Genomic DNA, 18,347 nt, shown 5'->3' with positions numbered 1-18,347 from the left:
GCATCTTCCGCTGGGGATTTGCCTACTGCGCACACAGCCACTTCAGTCTCAGGTTGGGAAATAAATTAAATTAAACAATTTGCTTTAATAAAGCTCCACAGCTGCCACTAAGCAAACTAAAATAAGTTTGTTATCTTTAGCTCACACCTAGCATAGACTAATTCTGTGCAATGTTTCAGGTACATAACAGAGAGGCCAGATCAGGAATTGCCTTACAAAACATCTTCACCAGAAAGCTTACAACAGGAAAATGAAAGAGAAAGGCATATAAATAGGTAATAGCTTGGCGTGCGTGGCAGTCGGCAAGTTTAAATCAGATGTGAATTATAATGTCTCACTGCCCAAGGGAAATGACTGCTGGAAATGACAGCAGCTTTGGCTCACGCTCTCCTCCCAGGTTTGCTCCACTTCATGTAAATAAAGACTCTGTGGAGCAAAAGCATTATTTTTTTTCACATGTGTGCATGTGGTTTAAATCCCACCTGCACCAGCCATGGGGCTATGGAAGCAATGGCTCTTTCTGTGTCAGTGTGTATTTAATACATGTGTGACTTGCAGCAAGGCTGGTTGGATTTTTTTGGCAGGGAGTGGGAAGGAAGTAAGAGAGAGTTTTGAAAGCAAAGCTGAGATCGACAGGAAAGTGCCAGACAAGACAGTTAAAGATGCTGAAAATAGGATAGCATTTCACATCTATATCGCAAAATATTTTTTTGAAATGAGCGTTTAATTAGCTGAGTTGGGGGTGGGGAAAATAATCGAGACGCAGATAGAAAACCCAAAAGTTATTTGTAAAAGCTAACTGGATGTTAATGGATCTTCAAAGCCAGATCAATAATTTTAACACATCTCTCACATAAACGGAAAGGAAAAATGTCATGCATTCAAATACCAAACGATCAATCTGCATAAAATAACACCATGGTGTTCTGGAAAGGTATCTCACAACTGTTTCTGATCCTCCAACACTTTAATACTGATTTAAATCACAGATCTCATTCACTTTAGTGAACAAAAATCCTAGGAAAAGCCTAGAAATCCTAAAAAAAAATCAATAAAAAGCCACTTTCACATTGCATCTGCCTGGAAGATTCAAGCACTGATTTTGCACAGCATAAAGAACTCTTCTCCCCCAGTCTGTTTGTACCTACTCTCAGTTTTCTGCTAGTTGATATAGGTCAGCATGAGTGGTGTGTAAATGAATATGACTATGTGATAACTCTAAACAGAGCAGAAGTCTTGTTCCTCATCGTCACTCAGCAAAAGAGCCTATTTTTACCTCAAATGTTAGTGATATGTCACTAGAGATATGCCACAGAGTACAGATGGGATTAACAACTGGGATGCTATCTTGAAAACTAAGGCTCTAAGTCTTTAGGAGAGCTGTGTAAATATTTTCATATAAAAGGAAAAACCCACACATTTTTGGACTTTCATCCATTCTGCTGGGCATGGTGTGAATATGTCTGGCATTCTATGGCTAAAAAAAAACCTAATACCGTCCTTTCAAGTATAAGCAATCCTGATATGTAGAAAAATGTCTGCAAGACACAGGTTTAGGTTTAATTCTCAAAAAGGAGGACAAAAAGTAAAGTGCTGCAGGTAAAAAAAAAGAAACTACAGAACACCATGGTGTTGATGGACACAACCGGGCACTGCAATTGCATTTCTCTAATCATCTGCCATCCCATCGGCTCATCTTCTCGGCTTTTCTATGTGCAATTTACATTTTGTGTTTAACTTCGTATCCTCTGGGTGGTCTGTGGTTTGACACTCAACCTGCCATCAAAAGATATTTCTGGTCAAATCTAAGGACCTCTTTTCTGTGCCTATCCCTCGTAATCTAGCTGGAGGAAAAACATAATCTCAAACAGAGATTCTTAAATTAACTGCCACTTCTAGGCTCTACTTTGACATTTCCACTTAATCGTACAGTTTTAGAATAATACCCTAAGTACATAAGCACTGTTTCTGGGATGGAAACTTGCACAAGACTTGGGCGGGGGAAGGAGGGGGGTAAGATGTTCTAAGATCCAAAGACCCAAGATCCTGTCCAAAACAAACAGCAAAGCAAATACATTCACTCAAATACATGGAAAATACAAGATGACAGAAACGTAGCTGCAGAACAGCTTGTTGTAAGAACTCAGACTGGTCCTGACACCTTTTAGGAATACTTGCAAAAGCCAACAAAACCCTCAGCAAGATACCCTTCCCCAGTGATGCCACAAAGAAACTTTTGGTGACAAAAATCACAGAGATCTGATAGAAACTCCAGAGCCTATTATGGACTTCTGTACTACTATTTATTCTCCATCAGTGGCAACAGCAACAACAGCAAAGTGCTGCAACTCTCACTTCAGCAGAAGTTAAGGAGCAAAAGAAAAGGTTTCATGAAACATCTAAGCGCTTTAGGCCACTTGCCTCCTTCTTGCAATTAAACACACTCTTCTTTCCAGAAGATTTTCCTTCCATCCTCTAGATATGAGTCCTGTACATAATGACTGAATTTATGCCATTATATTTAGAGAAGCTGGTGTGAGCAGAGGGAAGAAAGGAGAGGAGATAACCGAACACAAAATTCTAAACAGAACAGCTTACATATATTATATACAAATGTCAAAAGTGGGATATGTTGAACTTTGGACAACTGAAGTTGCACACAGGGACAACAAAGCACAGGATGAAATGCAAGCTGACTCCTAGCACATGCATCAATTTCACATTTGTGTTGCTGCCGCTGCACAGACTTCAGGGTCTTGACCTCCTAAAGCAACTGACAGGTTTCTAGTCTACAGGCATCTCAGTTCACAACACCCAAACTTAGGAGGATCTAATTCCACCACAGAACACCAAAACCAAATGAGTTACAAGATTGATTGGCAATAGCTGTGTAAGTGGAGTGAAGAAGACCACAACCAGTACTGACCTATGCAGTGAAGGCAACCTTTTCAGTGCTGTCCATTTCTTCTCTAGTGTGGGCCAACACAGGACTAACAACTTATTTCCAAGAAGAAATAACTCTTTATCCGCAGATTATAGTTTACAGTGACCAGCAGCCCACAAGAGGTTTGTGGGTCCATTTTGAAATACAACATTTTGTGTAAATGTTGAAGTGCAACCATTCTTGGATTACTTTGCTAACCCTACTGGACTAGATGACAGATCCTCCTGGAAGCTATGCTAAGGCACACAGAGGAGAGGGAGGTGGTGTGAGACGGTCAGCACAGATTCACCAAGGGCAAGTCCTGCCTGACTAACCTAGTGGCCTTCTATAGGGGAGTGACTATACCTGTGGGTGAGAGAAGACCAAAGATGTCATATATCTGGATTTCTCTAAGGTCTTTGGCATGGTGCCCCACAACATCCTTCTCTCTAAATTGGAGAGATGTGGATTTAATAGATGGGACTATTTAGTGGATGAGAAATTAGTTGGATGGCCACACCCAGAGGGTAGTGGTCAACAGCTCAATGTCCAGATGGAGATCAGTGACAAGCAGTGTCCCTCAGGGGTCTGTTCGGGGACCAGTGCTGTTTAATGTCTTCACCAATGACATAGATGATGGGATTGAGTGCATCCTCAGCAAGTCTGTGGATGACAACAAGCTGAGTGGTGAGGATGGCACTCCTAAGGGACAGGATGTCATCCAGAGGGCCTTGACAAGCTGGAGAAGTGGGCTTGTGAAAACCTCATAAAGTTCAACAAGGTGAAGTGCAAGGTCCTGCACCTGAGCAGAGGCAACAGTATTGATACGGGCTGGAGGATGAAGAGATTGAGAGCCCTGCAGAGAAAGACCCGGAGGTTCTGGTGGATGAGAAGCTGCACACTCAGCTGGCAACAGGTGCTTGCAGCCCAGAAGACCAACCATATCCTGGACTGCATCAAAAGAAGTGTGGCCAGCAGCTTGAGGGAGGTAATTCAGCTCTGGTGAGACCACACCCGGGATACTGCATCCAGCTCTGGAGCCCTCAGGACAGGAAGGACATGTACCTGTTGGAGTGGGTCCAGAGGAGGGCCACAAAAATGATCAAAGGCCTGGAACGCCTACCCTATGAGGAGTGGCAGGGAGAGTTGGGTTTTTTCAGCTTGGAGAAGAGTCCAAGAAGACCTTACTGTGGCCTTCCAATATTTAATGGGGCTTATAAGGAAGATGGGGAAAAAGTTTTTAGCAGGGCCAGTAGCAACAGGACAACGGGTAATAGTTTTGAACTAAAAGAGGTGAGATTTAGACTAGATATGAAGAAGGTTTTTTTTACACTGAAGGTGGTGAAACAGGTTGCCCAGGGAGGTGGTAGATGCCCCATCCTGGAAGCACTCAAGGTCAGGTTGGACAGGGCTCTGAGCAATGTGATCTAGTGGAAGATGTCCCTCCTTAATGCAGGGGGTTGGACTATATGACTTTCATGGTCCCTTCCAACCCAAACCATCCTATGATTCTACGACATAGAATAGGCTTAGACCTTGAGAAGTGACAGCATATATAAGCTCATAGAACTTCTCTAAGTTAAATTATAAATGTGCACTCACTCATCTCTGCTTACAAAGTTGGGAGTTCATCAACATTAAAGTGTCTCTCCAAACCTACCAATAGCTTCAACAGCAAGAGCTGGAAACTTTATGAGTTGGAGATACTTGGTCTCAAGCTTGCTTTCCTCATTGATCAAAGTCTGCTCATTGTTGGCTTAATGGGAGCATAACACAAAGAAAGGAGACAATGAAGACATTATTCCCTGGAAATCCATGTGAAAGGAAAAAAAAAATTCCTGAAAGACCTCAAGACACTCCTCTCCACAGCATAACGCACATGTGAACACCAGCAAATGTCCAGTATTAATTAAATAATGGGTAACACTACTATGCCTGTACTGAAATATTTCTGTACTCCAGTGTTGATCTTCCTTCCCCACAGTGCTAATAATGGGTTCTTCAAAGCAATGGGTAACTTGCTTTGCCAGGTCTAGAAGACAATTCAGAGTTTTATCTATTTTTTTTTTACTGATCTCTACAGAAGGGCCAAAGAGCACGACAAAGTTCTTAGGGCAGTAATTTAGCACTATTAAGGAATGCTGCAAAACAGTTAATTTTTTCTTTATAAACCACAATAATACAGGACAGTTCAATATGGAGTTTCTTTGGGTTTTTTTTCATTAAGGGATTACAAATAAATCCTCCAAGTCTTAAAATTTTTCTGGTCTTCTAAAATTTTCCAGAGGGATTTTAAAAAGCAGCATGGAAAGCTGAAAGAATGGTCTTATCTGTTGTTCACGCAGAAAGCTCAATTTTTATTTCCTTAATTGCATGAGCTGGGACTTGCCATACTCCAAGGCCAAGCTGGTTTATCTCCAACACTGCTTGCTTCAGAAATCAAAACTTCTTAAAGGCAGTTTTTTAAAAACCCTATTAGCACACCACAAATATACTTTATCAAGAGTCCCAAACTTCAGCAACTTAAATTTCTACCTATTCCAACTGGCTTAATAAAAGTACCTCTACTTGCCAACCTTGCCCTTCCCCTCTCTTTACCCACTTATGGCAATTTCACTTTTATCTCAAAAGGGCCAATGTTAAGTGCTTGTGATCCAGACCTATTATGCTTGTCAGAGGGACAGAGAGATGGATCTCCTGTTATGCAATATAGATTCATTGCACCTTTCACTCCTCACCAAGGAAGATTACAAAACTCATAAGCAGAAAAGCATCAGGCCTTGAATATTTAACAGTCTGAGCTCCTACACCTGAACTGCAACTTTTCAAAGATTTCAATGGGTTGTCTCTATTTTACCTCAACTCAGATAGCAAATATGCAAAAATTACAGGATATCTGGCATCTGCATAGCACGGAACAGGAAATCCTCAATTCTTCATAAGAATATGGCAAACAGGATCACACAGCTTCTGTTTGTGTACCTAGCATATTTCCAGGGCAAAAATATCTTTCCAAAGCACTGCTATCTTGCACAGCAGCAGACAGTAACACACATAGAAGCCTGCCAGTGAGATGCTAAATGCTCCAATGTGTGATTCAATGAACTGTCAATACTCCATGCTATATGCTACAACCGAAACCATAAGGCTCTTTGGTTTGGCTTTGTCTTATTTTAGCTTACAGTCCTGCTTAAAAATATTTGCATTGTGTGATTCAAACCAACTTTTTTTCCTAAAGAATAGCGCCAACACAATTCTCTGTACATGCAACTGTAAAGACTCCCAGGAACAATGATCAACAGAATCTGAATCAAACATCTATGCAGCTTCAGATTCATCCCAACTGACTTATTCTTGGTACAATTTCATGCTAAACTGTGGACATTTTGGGTCATAGAATCATAGAATCATAGAATAGTTTGGGTTGGAAGGGACCTTAAAGATCATCTAATTCCAACCTCCCTGACATGGGCAGGGACACCTCCCACTAGATCAGACTGCCCAACACCCCATCCCATCTGGCCTTCCACACCTCCAGGGATGGGGCAGACGCAACTTCCCTGGACAACCTGTGCCAGTGCCTCACCACTCTCATCATGAAGAAAATCCTCCTTCTATCTACTCTAAATCTGCCCCTCTCCAGCTTATACCCATTGCCCCGGTCCTATCACTACAAATGTTTGTGAACAGTCCTTTCCCAGGTTTCTTGTAGCTCCTTCAGGTACTGGAAGGTCACTATAAGGTCTCCTTGGAGCCTTCTCTTCTCCAGGCTGAACAAGCCCAACTCTCTCCGCCTGTCCTCGTATGGGAGGTGCTCCAGCCCTCTGATCATCTTTGTAGCCTTCCTCTGGACCCGTTCCAACAGCTCCATATAGTTCTTACGTTGAGGATTCCAGAACTGGACACAATACTCCAGATGAGGTCTCACAAGAGAGGAATAGAGGGGCACAATCACCTCCCTCACCCTGCTGGCCATGCTTCTTTTGATGCAGCTCAGGATACGGTTGGCCTTCTGGGGATCAGGAGGCATGAACTGTCATTTAACAAAACATTATGGAGTAGTACTCAAGGAAATTGGCAAAGACAATTTGACCAAGCAGACACAATGCAGAAACACCTTTTAAAAGTCTGCATGATTAAATGTAAGAGACAAGTTTGCCCCAGAAGAGACAGGTTTTAAACTCTTGGCACCAGCAACTGATAGTATCTGGAGTTTCTCCTATCGCTAGAGCAGTAACAGGTCTTTGCAGAATGAGGAAGCTGAAACATTAAATGCTCCACAAAACTCTCAAACGTGCAGAGCTACAAGGAAGGGGTGCCAAGCCCTTCTTATCTCATTCCCTTGGTTTCAGTGTGCAGCAGTGAAGTCAAAGGCAATTTTGCAGCTGACTGGCAGCTGCAGAATCGCATCCATGGGTATTCACATTCACAGCAGTCACGCAACCGTTCTTCCATGTAAATGCACATCAATGTCCTCAGCACGCACCCCATCTCACACACCAGTTCCCAGCCACCTGATCAGCACAGGAGCAAACAAGGTAAACACGAGCTGAAAGTGGCTTAATTGGTGCTATGTAAAAACGTAGGATTTGTTGATAAATATTTGTTTTGGAAATGGTAAAGTCTTTTAACTGTAGCTGTATTTAAAGACTGCCCTCCTGACCCTTCTGGACAGTACACAGAGACAAACCAGAGGACAGCTTGCAGTGACCTGCCCGAAAAAGCAGTCTCCTTAGATATATTTAAGTGAAACGAGCAGATGCCAGACACTTCAGCTTATTTTACATCTAAATTCACAATGTTTCTTGAACACTGGCTAAGGGCACTGCAGCCTGTGGTTCTGCCTGCCAAGAAAACACTCAGTGCGGCACCTTGAACCAGCTCTAACTCACTTGGATTCAGCTTCCACAACAAACCCAAGTCTTGGATCACCTATGCAAGAAACTATACATATTTCAGACCATCTAGGCCAAACACAAAGATTAGGTCAAGTTTCAACCAACCCCCGATCCATTTGCTATTCTATAGTAAAAGTATGGCACACTTTGAAGGCTTTTGCTGCAGGGCAGGTTCAGAAAATGTTACCGAACCTGTAGGCACCGCAGATGGCACTGAGTCATGGATGCCGCACCCAGACATGTTTGGTTAGCAGCGAGTGGGTGATGCATTTAAGGACATCCTTCAGTAACATTCCAGATGCCACCTGCACTGCTTTGTGCCAACCAGGCTCAGTGGCTGAACACTAGTCTTCAAAAAGTTCGCCTGTTTACTCCTCTATTTTTGTGAGATAGGTCAGGTAACCTTTCTATTAATGTTTTATTAAAACATCCATCAACAAAAGACATGGCAGCATATCAGTAATAAATGAAGCAGTATGACCAGCATGTCACACGCTGTCCACTCTTCCTCAGGTTTAACAGATCTGCCCGCTTGATATCAGGGTTTCTCCCTTCTTGCTCCCTATTTATTTGTATCCTCTGAATGCTGCATGAGTTTGTGCCAGATAGGAGAGAGTCTAAACTCTGAAGACTTCATTTCCTAGGTATTTAAATACTTCTCTGCTTTTCCAGTTAATTCCAGAATGAGTGTTTCTCATTAAATCCAAGCATAGTATGTGACTGAGATTGGCTTTTTATATTATTTATAGAATTCTATAATAAATGCAATTAATTGTTCTTTACTGCCTTCAAAGCCTGAATAGGATGTCAGCAATTGTACGTGTCACAAGAACATCTTATTTATTTCAGAGGTAGGGAGAGAGAAGGATGCTTGATAAAGAAGGCTTCAGTCCACTTTTCCAGCTCTGTGTTACCCTACTTAATTCTCCCATTGTTACATTTGATTTGCCAGTGTTGCAATACCTTCTTGAAAGTAGATGTTATTTTAAAAATAATTTAAAGGTAATAGAAAGAGTATTTCAGAGGAAGAAGAGCCATGTGTAGTGGCACTTCTCAACCTGTGGTCTCTCAGCCATCAGAATGTAGCTGAGAAAATGGCAAAGCTTTTAACACACATACATCCGTGCAAGTAAGCAAAGAAACAAAAAAACCCACCCATAAAACAGAAGTAAAAAAAAACATTCAAACTTGGCCTATTTTTCAGTTAAGAGTGTTTAAAAAGCATCATAGCAACACTACACACGTTAATAGGTTTTAAAAAAAAAAAGACACAGAAGAACTGGGTCAAATTCAATCCTTATCTAAGAAGACAGATACTAGTACAGTCTAAATAGAGTTCAAATTCTGACTAGATCCTATTCTATGAATAACAAAAAGCATGATTAAGAAAGAGTGAATATTTCTGTATATTATGTGTGCTCATGGAAATGTGTCTTGGAAAAGATGTATAACTGCCTTTATACTTACAAGTGGCTTCTCTGCAACCTATCTACCAAGTTGTGTCTTCCCTACTCTTCACTTCACTCAGAAAGTCTTAGCTGACCTGCTGTAAAGCTTCCTCTACTTGCCTACTGCCACAGTTTGGTAGGAATGATCATTTCTGTGTTATCTAAAACCAGCCACTCTGACGCACAGATGGTTCTTGCAGAAAGTTTCACAAAACTGTATTAGGAACATCAAGCCTCTCCCTGTCTGACCTCGTGCCTCCCCAGCTGCCCAGTGCATCTTCTCCTCATGATTTCTTAACTGGGAAACGAAATGAGGAGGTTCTCAGCTAGCCACACAGTTAATTTAGGCTTTGCCACACTTCTCTGCCAATTCTGGCTGTATTAGCAGCTTTTAGCTGTCTCAGCCCACATACCACACTGGCTGTACTACAATAACAGTTCAGTTGTCACAGGATAAATCTTTTTGTGTAAGCATCTGAGGCAAGTTCTACTTGGAAGCTATTCTGCATGCAAGTAAAATCAGGGATGCTGTGAGTTGTACCTCAGAAGTTCTGAGAACCTCAGTTTTACGGTGAAGCGAAATAGCACCTCTCCAGTTCACATGGAAGGTGACAAGGAGCCAGAACTATGAAATATCAGAGAGTCCTGATTCTCAGACTTCCATAAGCCCAGAGGGTTCAAAACCAGCTCTGGGATATCCAGTGTCTTTGGCTCTTGCAGGAGCCAGACCTCTGAATCTTTCTATGAAACTGACACATTTCAACTCCCTTTGGCAATCAAATTAGAGGTAAACTTAAAAGCCTTGAAAGGTTTTGAAAAGCACAGAGTTCAGCACCGTGGCTTGTTTTTCTTTACTTTTGTTTTCTGTTCAGTTTCTCTAAACATGCTCATGAAAAGACAAGATGTTATTCATTAGTATTATTTAGCGAGCACATTTTTAAAACCTGTGTGCCATTGGAAGTCTTCCCATCATCTTTTCCTTTCTTTTTCAAAATGCAAACAACATTTAAAAATTGTTTTACCAAGCCTACAAGCCTGTATGGATCGTAAGAGATGTGATGGGATGATCAGTTTTGCAAGAGTTAATTTTCCTGCCATTTTTTAAAGTTTATTGTTGTCACAATACTAAAGATATTCCCTTTGATTTACTTCCCTAAACTCAGTGCCATGAATCTGGCTTTTTTCTTAAACAGGTATTTATTCCAGGACAGCTCAGTTCACAACTTCAGATGAAAGGTAGTGTTACTGAGGAGTCTCACATCTTCCCGTCTGAAGGGAGAAAGGCCCTATGTGCTGCTTCTACATGGAAGCACAAAATCCTGAGTCAAGAAGCCATGTAAAGCTTATGTGCAAATACTGCCACAAAAAAGGCTGTTCTCTTCACTTGCTGCTGAAGCGACTGCCCTGTCCCCCCTCCCTCTTACCTCTGATCACCCACATTCATCCCAGGAAAAGCCCCCATCTCACAGCAATAAAATACAGCAGAAAAATATAAAACCCAACTTCCTTCTGTACAATAAGCATCGTCTTTACATCCGCGACCTGACATCCTAATATGCTGTGGGAATGCTCCTTTTTCTTTGTGGGAAAAACACACACCAGCTGTTCTGACTTCTATGAAAAATCTGCATTGAGTTCTTGATTTTCTAAGAAGTCTGAATTTCTCTTCCTTTGTCACTGACACTCAAATAAACAAATCAGCTCAAAACCAGAAATCCTCAAAACCACAACCCAGAGGAGTCATGCTGCAAAGCAAATTGAAAAGAAACCCAAGTCTAGAGCTTCTGCTTTGAATGTCTTCTTTAATCAGGCTGCAAAGGATAAATGCAGCAGGCGAGAGTAGACTCTGTTGGTTTATTTAGTTACTTATTTTAGGTTTCAGTTGAGAGTCAAATATTCTCAGTGCTTTTCAGTTAACTGAAGGTATTTCAGCATGAGACATCAACTACCAGAGGCCTCCCTGAAATCTGTGTCACTGATCTTGCATAATTAACACACTCTGAATTACTTGCTTTGAACAAAAACGTTTCAAAGGGATTTCACTAAGAGTGTGAAGGGCTCTGTGCTTACCTTTTGCTTGTTTTCATACAGGTTTCTGCACAAGGTAAGGGAAGCACAACATTCACACAGAAACATTAGCTGCATAGGGTTAATGTCTCTTATCAGCTATTTCTGTTTCCACTGACACTCAGTTTTAACCTAAAATTAGTTTGTTGTTAATTAAAATCATATATTCCTACTACAGTAATAATATAGAGTCTCAGATGCAAAAAAAAAAAAAAAAAAAAGAATTAAAATTATTTCATTTTATGTAAGTACAAATTCCTAACTGGGAGCATTTTATATGCTGGGGTGCATCTTCTCAGCTGGTCACAGAGAGTGGCAAAAGTAACTAGGATCTGTGTCACAGAGTTAGAGGAGAGCAATAGTATTAATAAAAAACTAGCACTATAACTAGAATATGGGTAGCACAGCTTATTTAGGAAGCCCTACCCCCAGAAGATTGGACAGGATTGATAGAGTGAGATCTCTTTTACACACATCTGGATATATACAGGTTTGCTGTTTCACGTGAACAATGTTCATCAGAAGTTTTGCTCTGTGAGTACCTAGACATTAACAGGCAGTCTCATTTGTCATCCTGCTAAAACAATGGTATAACAGTTTTCAAAAAGGCTTCCAAGCTATTTTGTTAAATCCATCACTACCTGAAGACCACCCTTTGTTTTGCCTGAGGTTCCTGGATCTCAACATTTTCTTTTTGATCCTGAAATCTGTTGTACTTTACTTATGCAAAAGCCCCCCTGATTTCAGCAGGACCATTCAAACACAAAGCTTCTGCTTGCACAAACACTTGAAGAATTCCCTTTATTCTAGTGTTTCCCCAGCACAAAAACCTTACTGGTCTTCTACAACATGGCCTCATACCTTGTCTGTCTTTTTTTCTTGCTTTTCCAATATGGTCATGTTTTCTTTCAGAATTTTCACAATCTCGGCAGGATTTTTGTGCGATTTACTAAACAAAGGCATGGTTTTTCTTCACCTGGATTTCTTCCTTCAGGATAGAAGAGGACTGCCTTAAATCAAACAAGAAACAAAAATAGCTTTTAAGGTTTACAGGAAAATGCAATAAAAACACACAGACATCATAAACAAGAAAAGCTGGTGCTTCAGGCACTGTATCTTGCTTCAGCTACTCAGTAGAGCAGTAGAAGTTCTCACAGTTATCAGGTCATCCAGGTACAAGGTCATCCAGGATTCACAAGCCACCATTAGCACAGGAAAAGCAACCACTCAGCACCGGCATAGCAGCAGAATGTCTCCTAAAGCCCCTGAGCTACAGGTCAGCGTTCTAGAGAGCCTGTGCCCATGACCAACATTTTTTGGACCCTACATATCTGGCAGGCTCCACTAGATTTCTGATAGAGAAAATTCTATTCTTCTGCCCAAATTCACTGGTTTCATCACAATGCAGATTAACAGTAGACGACAGTGTATCAAAAATGTCCCTTGTTTAGAGCGTCCATTGCAAGAGAAGGTCCCAGCTTCTCCACCATCGCTCCTTCTTCTTCAGCTGCCTTTCTTTTTCAGCCTAAAGCTTCTCGAGAGGAAGCAGTTTAAGCTGTCTCCTAAGTCTGACAGATTTCAAGAATCTGTGGGTCAGATCTCACTTTTGTAAAACACTGTCTGGATTAAATAAGGAACAGAGGATCAGGACCAAATACAGACACAAATGTTTTCATGACCTTTAAATGAAAGCCTGAGCATTTTAACAAAAAGGGTTTTGTTTGTTTAATTTAAAACATTCTTCCTCTGCATGGTTAGAAAGGCAAATACCTCATCACTATATTCATATATGAAAGACCAAGCAGCTTAGTTTCTGATCCTACATAACATTAAGTTGCAAATTCCCACAGGTTTTGCTGAGGGTCCAATACAAAGATCTGCTGAAGACAATGGACAGACTGTTGGGATATATTGTAGTTAAGGCAATACCACTTCCCAGGGAGAGCACAGCACTGCTTTGGACTGCATTCCAATTAATACACTAATGAAGAAGGGGTAAAGAAAAACAACAGCAAAAATAATCTCAAACTTTCATCTCTTTTCACAACAAAAGACAACCATCACCAGCCCTCTCCACAGACAGTTTCAAGATTAGTTGTTATATATACATGAATCACTTTGATCTCCTTATTCTTCTTAAACTTTTACAATTTCAGAAAAGCTTTATACAAGAGGTTTAAAGGACAGAATCAAACAAGCATAACACACACAGTATAAAGAAGAAAACAGAATGGTGTAACATTTTCCCATCTGTCCAGAGGATCCCACACCTCATATGCTTCATTGTCACTACTGACGTGCTACACGGTCCATCCACCCCATTTGTGTCATACATCCATGTGTAACTAATCCTATGGAATTAATACCCAGATTAGATATAAATTCTATAACAATTATAAACAACAACCACATAAAAAAGTCAAGTACGAAAGCTCAAACCATAGTGAAATGCTTTAAAAAAAAAAACTATATACAGGCTCTGTCCTGACATTTTATTTAAAACATTTTTTGCAGATTATCTTCACAAAGAACAGTTTCTATGACACACAGGAAATATTTTTAAAAGTCTTATTTAAATCAAAATTTCCTTTACAGTGTCCAGAGTAGGTGAACTTGTGTATAGCTTCTCATTTGTTGCTAGGTCAGTTTTACAGGAATGTTTTCATGCTCAGCATCTGAAAGCTTCCCTCTTTTAGATTTCCATTTTCAATCTCCTTGAAGTTTAGTTTAAACTCATTTTTATTTCTGCAGTTTTGGCTACATAACCTCCACTTCTTGGCTGAGCTCTCAGCTGCGGAGTCCCGCTCCCAAGGAGCTCACAACTGCAGGCTTTGGCAGCACCATCCGAGCAGCAACAGAGCAGATTCACACCTCAACTTGCCAACGTGCAAGACTGAAGGCTGAGTATGCTAATGACTAACTCGTTTGGGCACATTCAGCTACATACAAGCAATGGAAAGACTGGGATATTAGTATCATACAATACATTTGTTTAAATGCTGCTAGCAAGCGCAAAGCACCCTGTCCTGCACGTGCTGCAATTAGAAGATTATTAAGTCACCACACACTTCAAAAAGGACCTGATTCTGCATGTTTTCATTATCCAGGAAGACATAGCAAGAGGCTGTGAAGATGCAAAAGAGAGAGAGGTGGAGAGCAGGAGCTTAATAGGCGTGTCACATTTCAGAGAAGTAGTTTCATGCAAGGCAGGGCAGGTTTATTCAGATTGCCGAAGGAATCCCTTCATCTTCCCCTTTCAGAAGCCTTCACACGAGCAAAGCAAAGGAGCTAATTTGATTCTTAAGTTGCAGTACTCATGAGCTAGAGGTTCTGAGACTTTAAAAAAATGAAGTCCACATCACTAAATGAAATGTTGACTATAAATTACAAATACATTCTCCTCCCAAAAAGCAACTTAGACAGCCGTATAAAGTATGGTGTCTGTATTTAAACAATCGCTAATTTTGCCATAAAACTCCAATAGCCAAGCTAGCACTTTTCCATGATATAGTTCCAGTCTCACCCCCAGTCACCACAGTACTGCTCAGTGATAAAATACCATTTCTTTTCACTTCATAGGAAGACCAGTTTCCTAATCACAGCAGCAAAATCACTGATAATGGGGCAGGAAGGGCCTCAAGAGATTGTTCAGCTCATCCCTCCACTGAACAGAGCCAAGCCTCTGCTTCACTTCATTTATTAGTCTTACATACAAAGCAAAGCATCTGCTATATGCAAACAGAGGGAGACAGAGAAAAAGGGCAAGAGCCTCATATGTGCACCGAAGAACACTTTTGGTTTCATTCCTTTTCAGGAAACAGTTTTTAACCCATCAACATCTGGCAAAAGATGATCCATCACTTTAGAAAACACAACTTGGCAGCAGCAGGTTATGCTCCCTTTTGCTTCTAGCGAGCACATTCTATTCACAATTACAGGTAGAATCAAATGGGTGTGAAGTCACTTTCCTGAGATTTGGCAGTTGTACTCCTGAGTTTTATGGCCAGGTATTCCGTAAGAGATCTGGCAAAGCAAGGACTCCTCTCCTCCAGCTTTGCTCTTCATGATTGGATTCTCTAGCATCAAAGAAAGCATGAGCTCTTGCTAAAGGTCTTAACACAACTGATGCATTTCTGCCCTGTTCTCCTCATTCTATAAGCTCTCTGCTCCCTAAGCTTTATTTGGAAGGTCTTCTCTTCAGTAGAGGCACTAATTTTGGTTTAAATTCCCTACTCCTTTCATCACCTATTTTCAGTTCGTTCTTTAGAACTTGGTATTTTCCAGGCATCTAGCCCTCTGTCAAGGTCACTTCAAATCAGCCAGTAAGCTCAGAAGTTACCTGACGAGGAGAACTAGGATGACATTTGGACAGTACGACCACATAAACTTCATTTCATCAAGAAACCAGTCTAAAAATAACTGAAATATAAAGATGAGTGACAACTGGAAAGAATGCAACACAGGCTTACCAAAGGTAGCTCTTACCACAAGCCATTCTTCACATATTTTCAGACAGAGAAAACACTGTAAAACACATGCATCTGACATGGAAATACTCTCAACTGAATATAATAGAAAATAAATTAGTTGAAGGAAAATTACATTTTAAGGGAGACTGATCACCTGAGAAGGTAAGAGCAATTTGGAGACAGGGTTTTATTTAGAGAGGCATGGGAAATAAGAGCCTACCCTAAAATTGCGGTGACTCAAAACAGGAAGACATTATCAACACAGAAGGGGTCTGGAATACCATTACCTGAGAAACTGAATGGCCTCAATGACTGAGATAATAAGAAGGAGATAAAATTTAAGAGTGACAAGTATCATAGAATCATAGAATCATAAAATAGTTTGAGTTGGAAGGAACCTTAAAGATCATCTAATTCCAACCTCCCTGACATGGGCAGGGACGCCTCCCACTAGATCAGACTGCCCAACACCCCATCCAATCTGGCCTTCCACACCTCCAGGGATGGGGCAGACACAACTTCCCTGGGCAACCTGTGCCAGTGCCTCACCACTCTCATCGTGAAGAAAATCCTCCTTCTATCTACTCTAAATCTGCCCCTCTCCAGCTTATACCCATTGCCCCTGGTCCTATCACTACAAATGTTTGTGAACAGTCCTCTTCCAGGTTTCTTGTAGCTCCTTCAGGTACTGGAAGGTCGCTATAAGGTCTCCTTGGAGCCTTCTCTTCTCCAGGCTGAACAAGCCCAACTCTCTCCGCCTGTCCTCAAATGGGAGGTGATCCAGCCCTCTGATCATCCTTGTAGCCCTCCTCTGGACCTGTTCCAACAGCTCCATATCGTTCTTATGTTGAGGATTACAGAATTGGACACAATACTCCAGGTGAGGTCTCACAAGAGAGGAATAGAGGGGCAGAATCACCTCCCTCACCCTGCTGGCCATGCTTCTTTTGATGCAGCCCAGGATACGGTTGGCCTTCTGGGCTGCGAGCGTGCATTGCCGGCTAATGTCAAGCTTCTCATTGATCAGCACCCCCAAGTCCTTCTCCGCAGGGCTGCTCTTAATCACATCATCCCCCATCCTGTATTGAAACTGTAGACTGCCCTGACCCACATGTAAGACCTTGCACTCGGATAATGCTGAACAGGAGACAGAGAGGTTGTAGATGGAAACAAAGTCAGCTTGGACAGGGTTCTGAGCAACCTGATCCGGTTGAAGATGTCCCTGCTCACTACAGGGGGGTTGGACTATATGACCTCTAAAGGTCCCTTCCAACTCAAACCATTCTACGATTCTACAAATATCTGCACCAGTCTGAGGACGTACCATGAGAAACGACAAGGCAGATACCCAGTAACTACACTGATATTTTACAGACAGGAGAAAGACAGACACTAATTTGTGACGAATTAAGAAAGCAACCAAGTAGAAACACAAACATATGCCTGTCTTCATACAAAGTCTCGATGGAACTTCATACAGAACATTGTACACAATTCTGAACACCCGCAGTCAAGTAAAAGCAACAGAGATTAGAGCAGGTGCAGAGAACGATCCTAGGCTGGCCAGAAAAACAGGAAGACTAGCACCCTTAGGTGACTAAGAGTGCTCCCCTTGGTAAGCTTAGAAGGAAAATACAAGGAAGCACAACAAGTTATTTCAGCTCAAATAACAACACTTTATTTATTCAGAAGCAAATGGCTATATACTGATGATGAATAAACTTAAGCTGAAAATGTAAAGTTTTCCAAACATTGGAGCTTTGAGATTCTGAAATGACCTGCTCTACTCTACACACTACAAAACATCTGTTCATAAATTTTGGACACCGCTGTCTAGCAGCAAGAGGCAGGGATGAATGCGCCTCTTTCACTGCTACTTTCTAGGAAAACTTTTTCCATCTAATGGTTACATTTTTAGAATATCAGAAAGGTACTGTGGACACTCCTGAAGTTGTTATGCAGGACCAGGCAACTTTGGAAACATTTTGTGATGATGTTATTTCACTGGTGCTTTTGCAAGGAGCTTATGAGACCAAGGCAAGAAACAGTTGTATTTCAACACACTGAGTCTCCCGGTCTTGGACGTTGTCTCTCCCTGGTCTCCAGGAGAACATCCCAGCAGTATTGTAGGAGGAACAGTGATTTCCTAAGCCTGCAATTGTCACCTGTATGAATAGGACATTTCAGCTGCCAGAGCTGGAGAGTCCAGCGCATTTTACGAGACCTACTTTTACAAAAATTCTTTCAAGGAACATATTTGATTGTTTGGGAGAAAAAAATTGCACTGATTTTATTTTAGGTAGGTGACAGAAACACCAAAAGGCAATTTTAAAGCACCATTTTCTAAAAGTTTGGCTGTTTCTGTTCAAGTCAGAAAAAAAGAAAAAAGTGTATCACGCAGACCAAACCAATGAATTGAATCCAGAGGTGGATGAGACTTCCAAGATGTGAGTATTGGGGTATTCAGTAGCCTGTCAAAGGTAACATAACATCCCTTCATACTCAGGATATGCCTTCCCTCAGAGGCCTCCAGCTCTGCAAA

At 41.3% G+C, this 18,347-nt stretch overlaps 1 protein-coding gene across 3 annotated transcripts in view; it reads right to left on the bottom strand.

Moving 5' to 3' along the window:
* CAB39L (calcium binding protein 39 like) overlaps positions 1–18,347 on the bottom strand; it is a 72,912-nt gene that overhangs the window by 29,599 nt on the left and 24,966 nt on the right. For all 3 annotated transcript variants that reach the window (XM_054077937.1, XM_054077927.1, XM_054077947.1), the window contains one exon: positions 12,198–12,346. In XM_054077937.1, the coding sequence (XP_053933912.1) occupies positions 12,198–12,299 (102 nt within the window). In that variant the 5' untranslated portion in view covers positions 12,300–12,346. The remainder of the gene's footprint in view (positions 1–12,197; positions 12,347–18,347) is intronic.

Source organism: Cuculus canorus, chromosome 1 (assembly GCF_017976375.1).
Source record: "Cuculus canorus isolate bCucCan1 chromosome 1, bCucCan1.pri, whole genome shotgun sequence".
Taxonomy (NCBI): Eukaryota; Metazoa; Chordata; class Aves; order Cuculiformes; family Cuculidae; genus Cuculus; species Cuculus canorus.
This window is presented reverse-complemented; position numbering and strand designations above follow the sequence as displayed.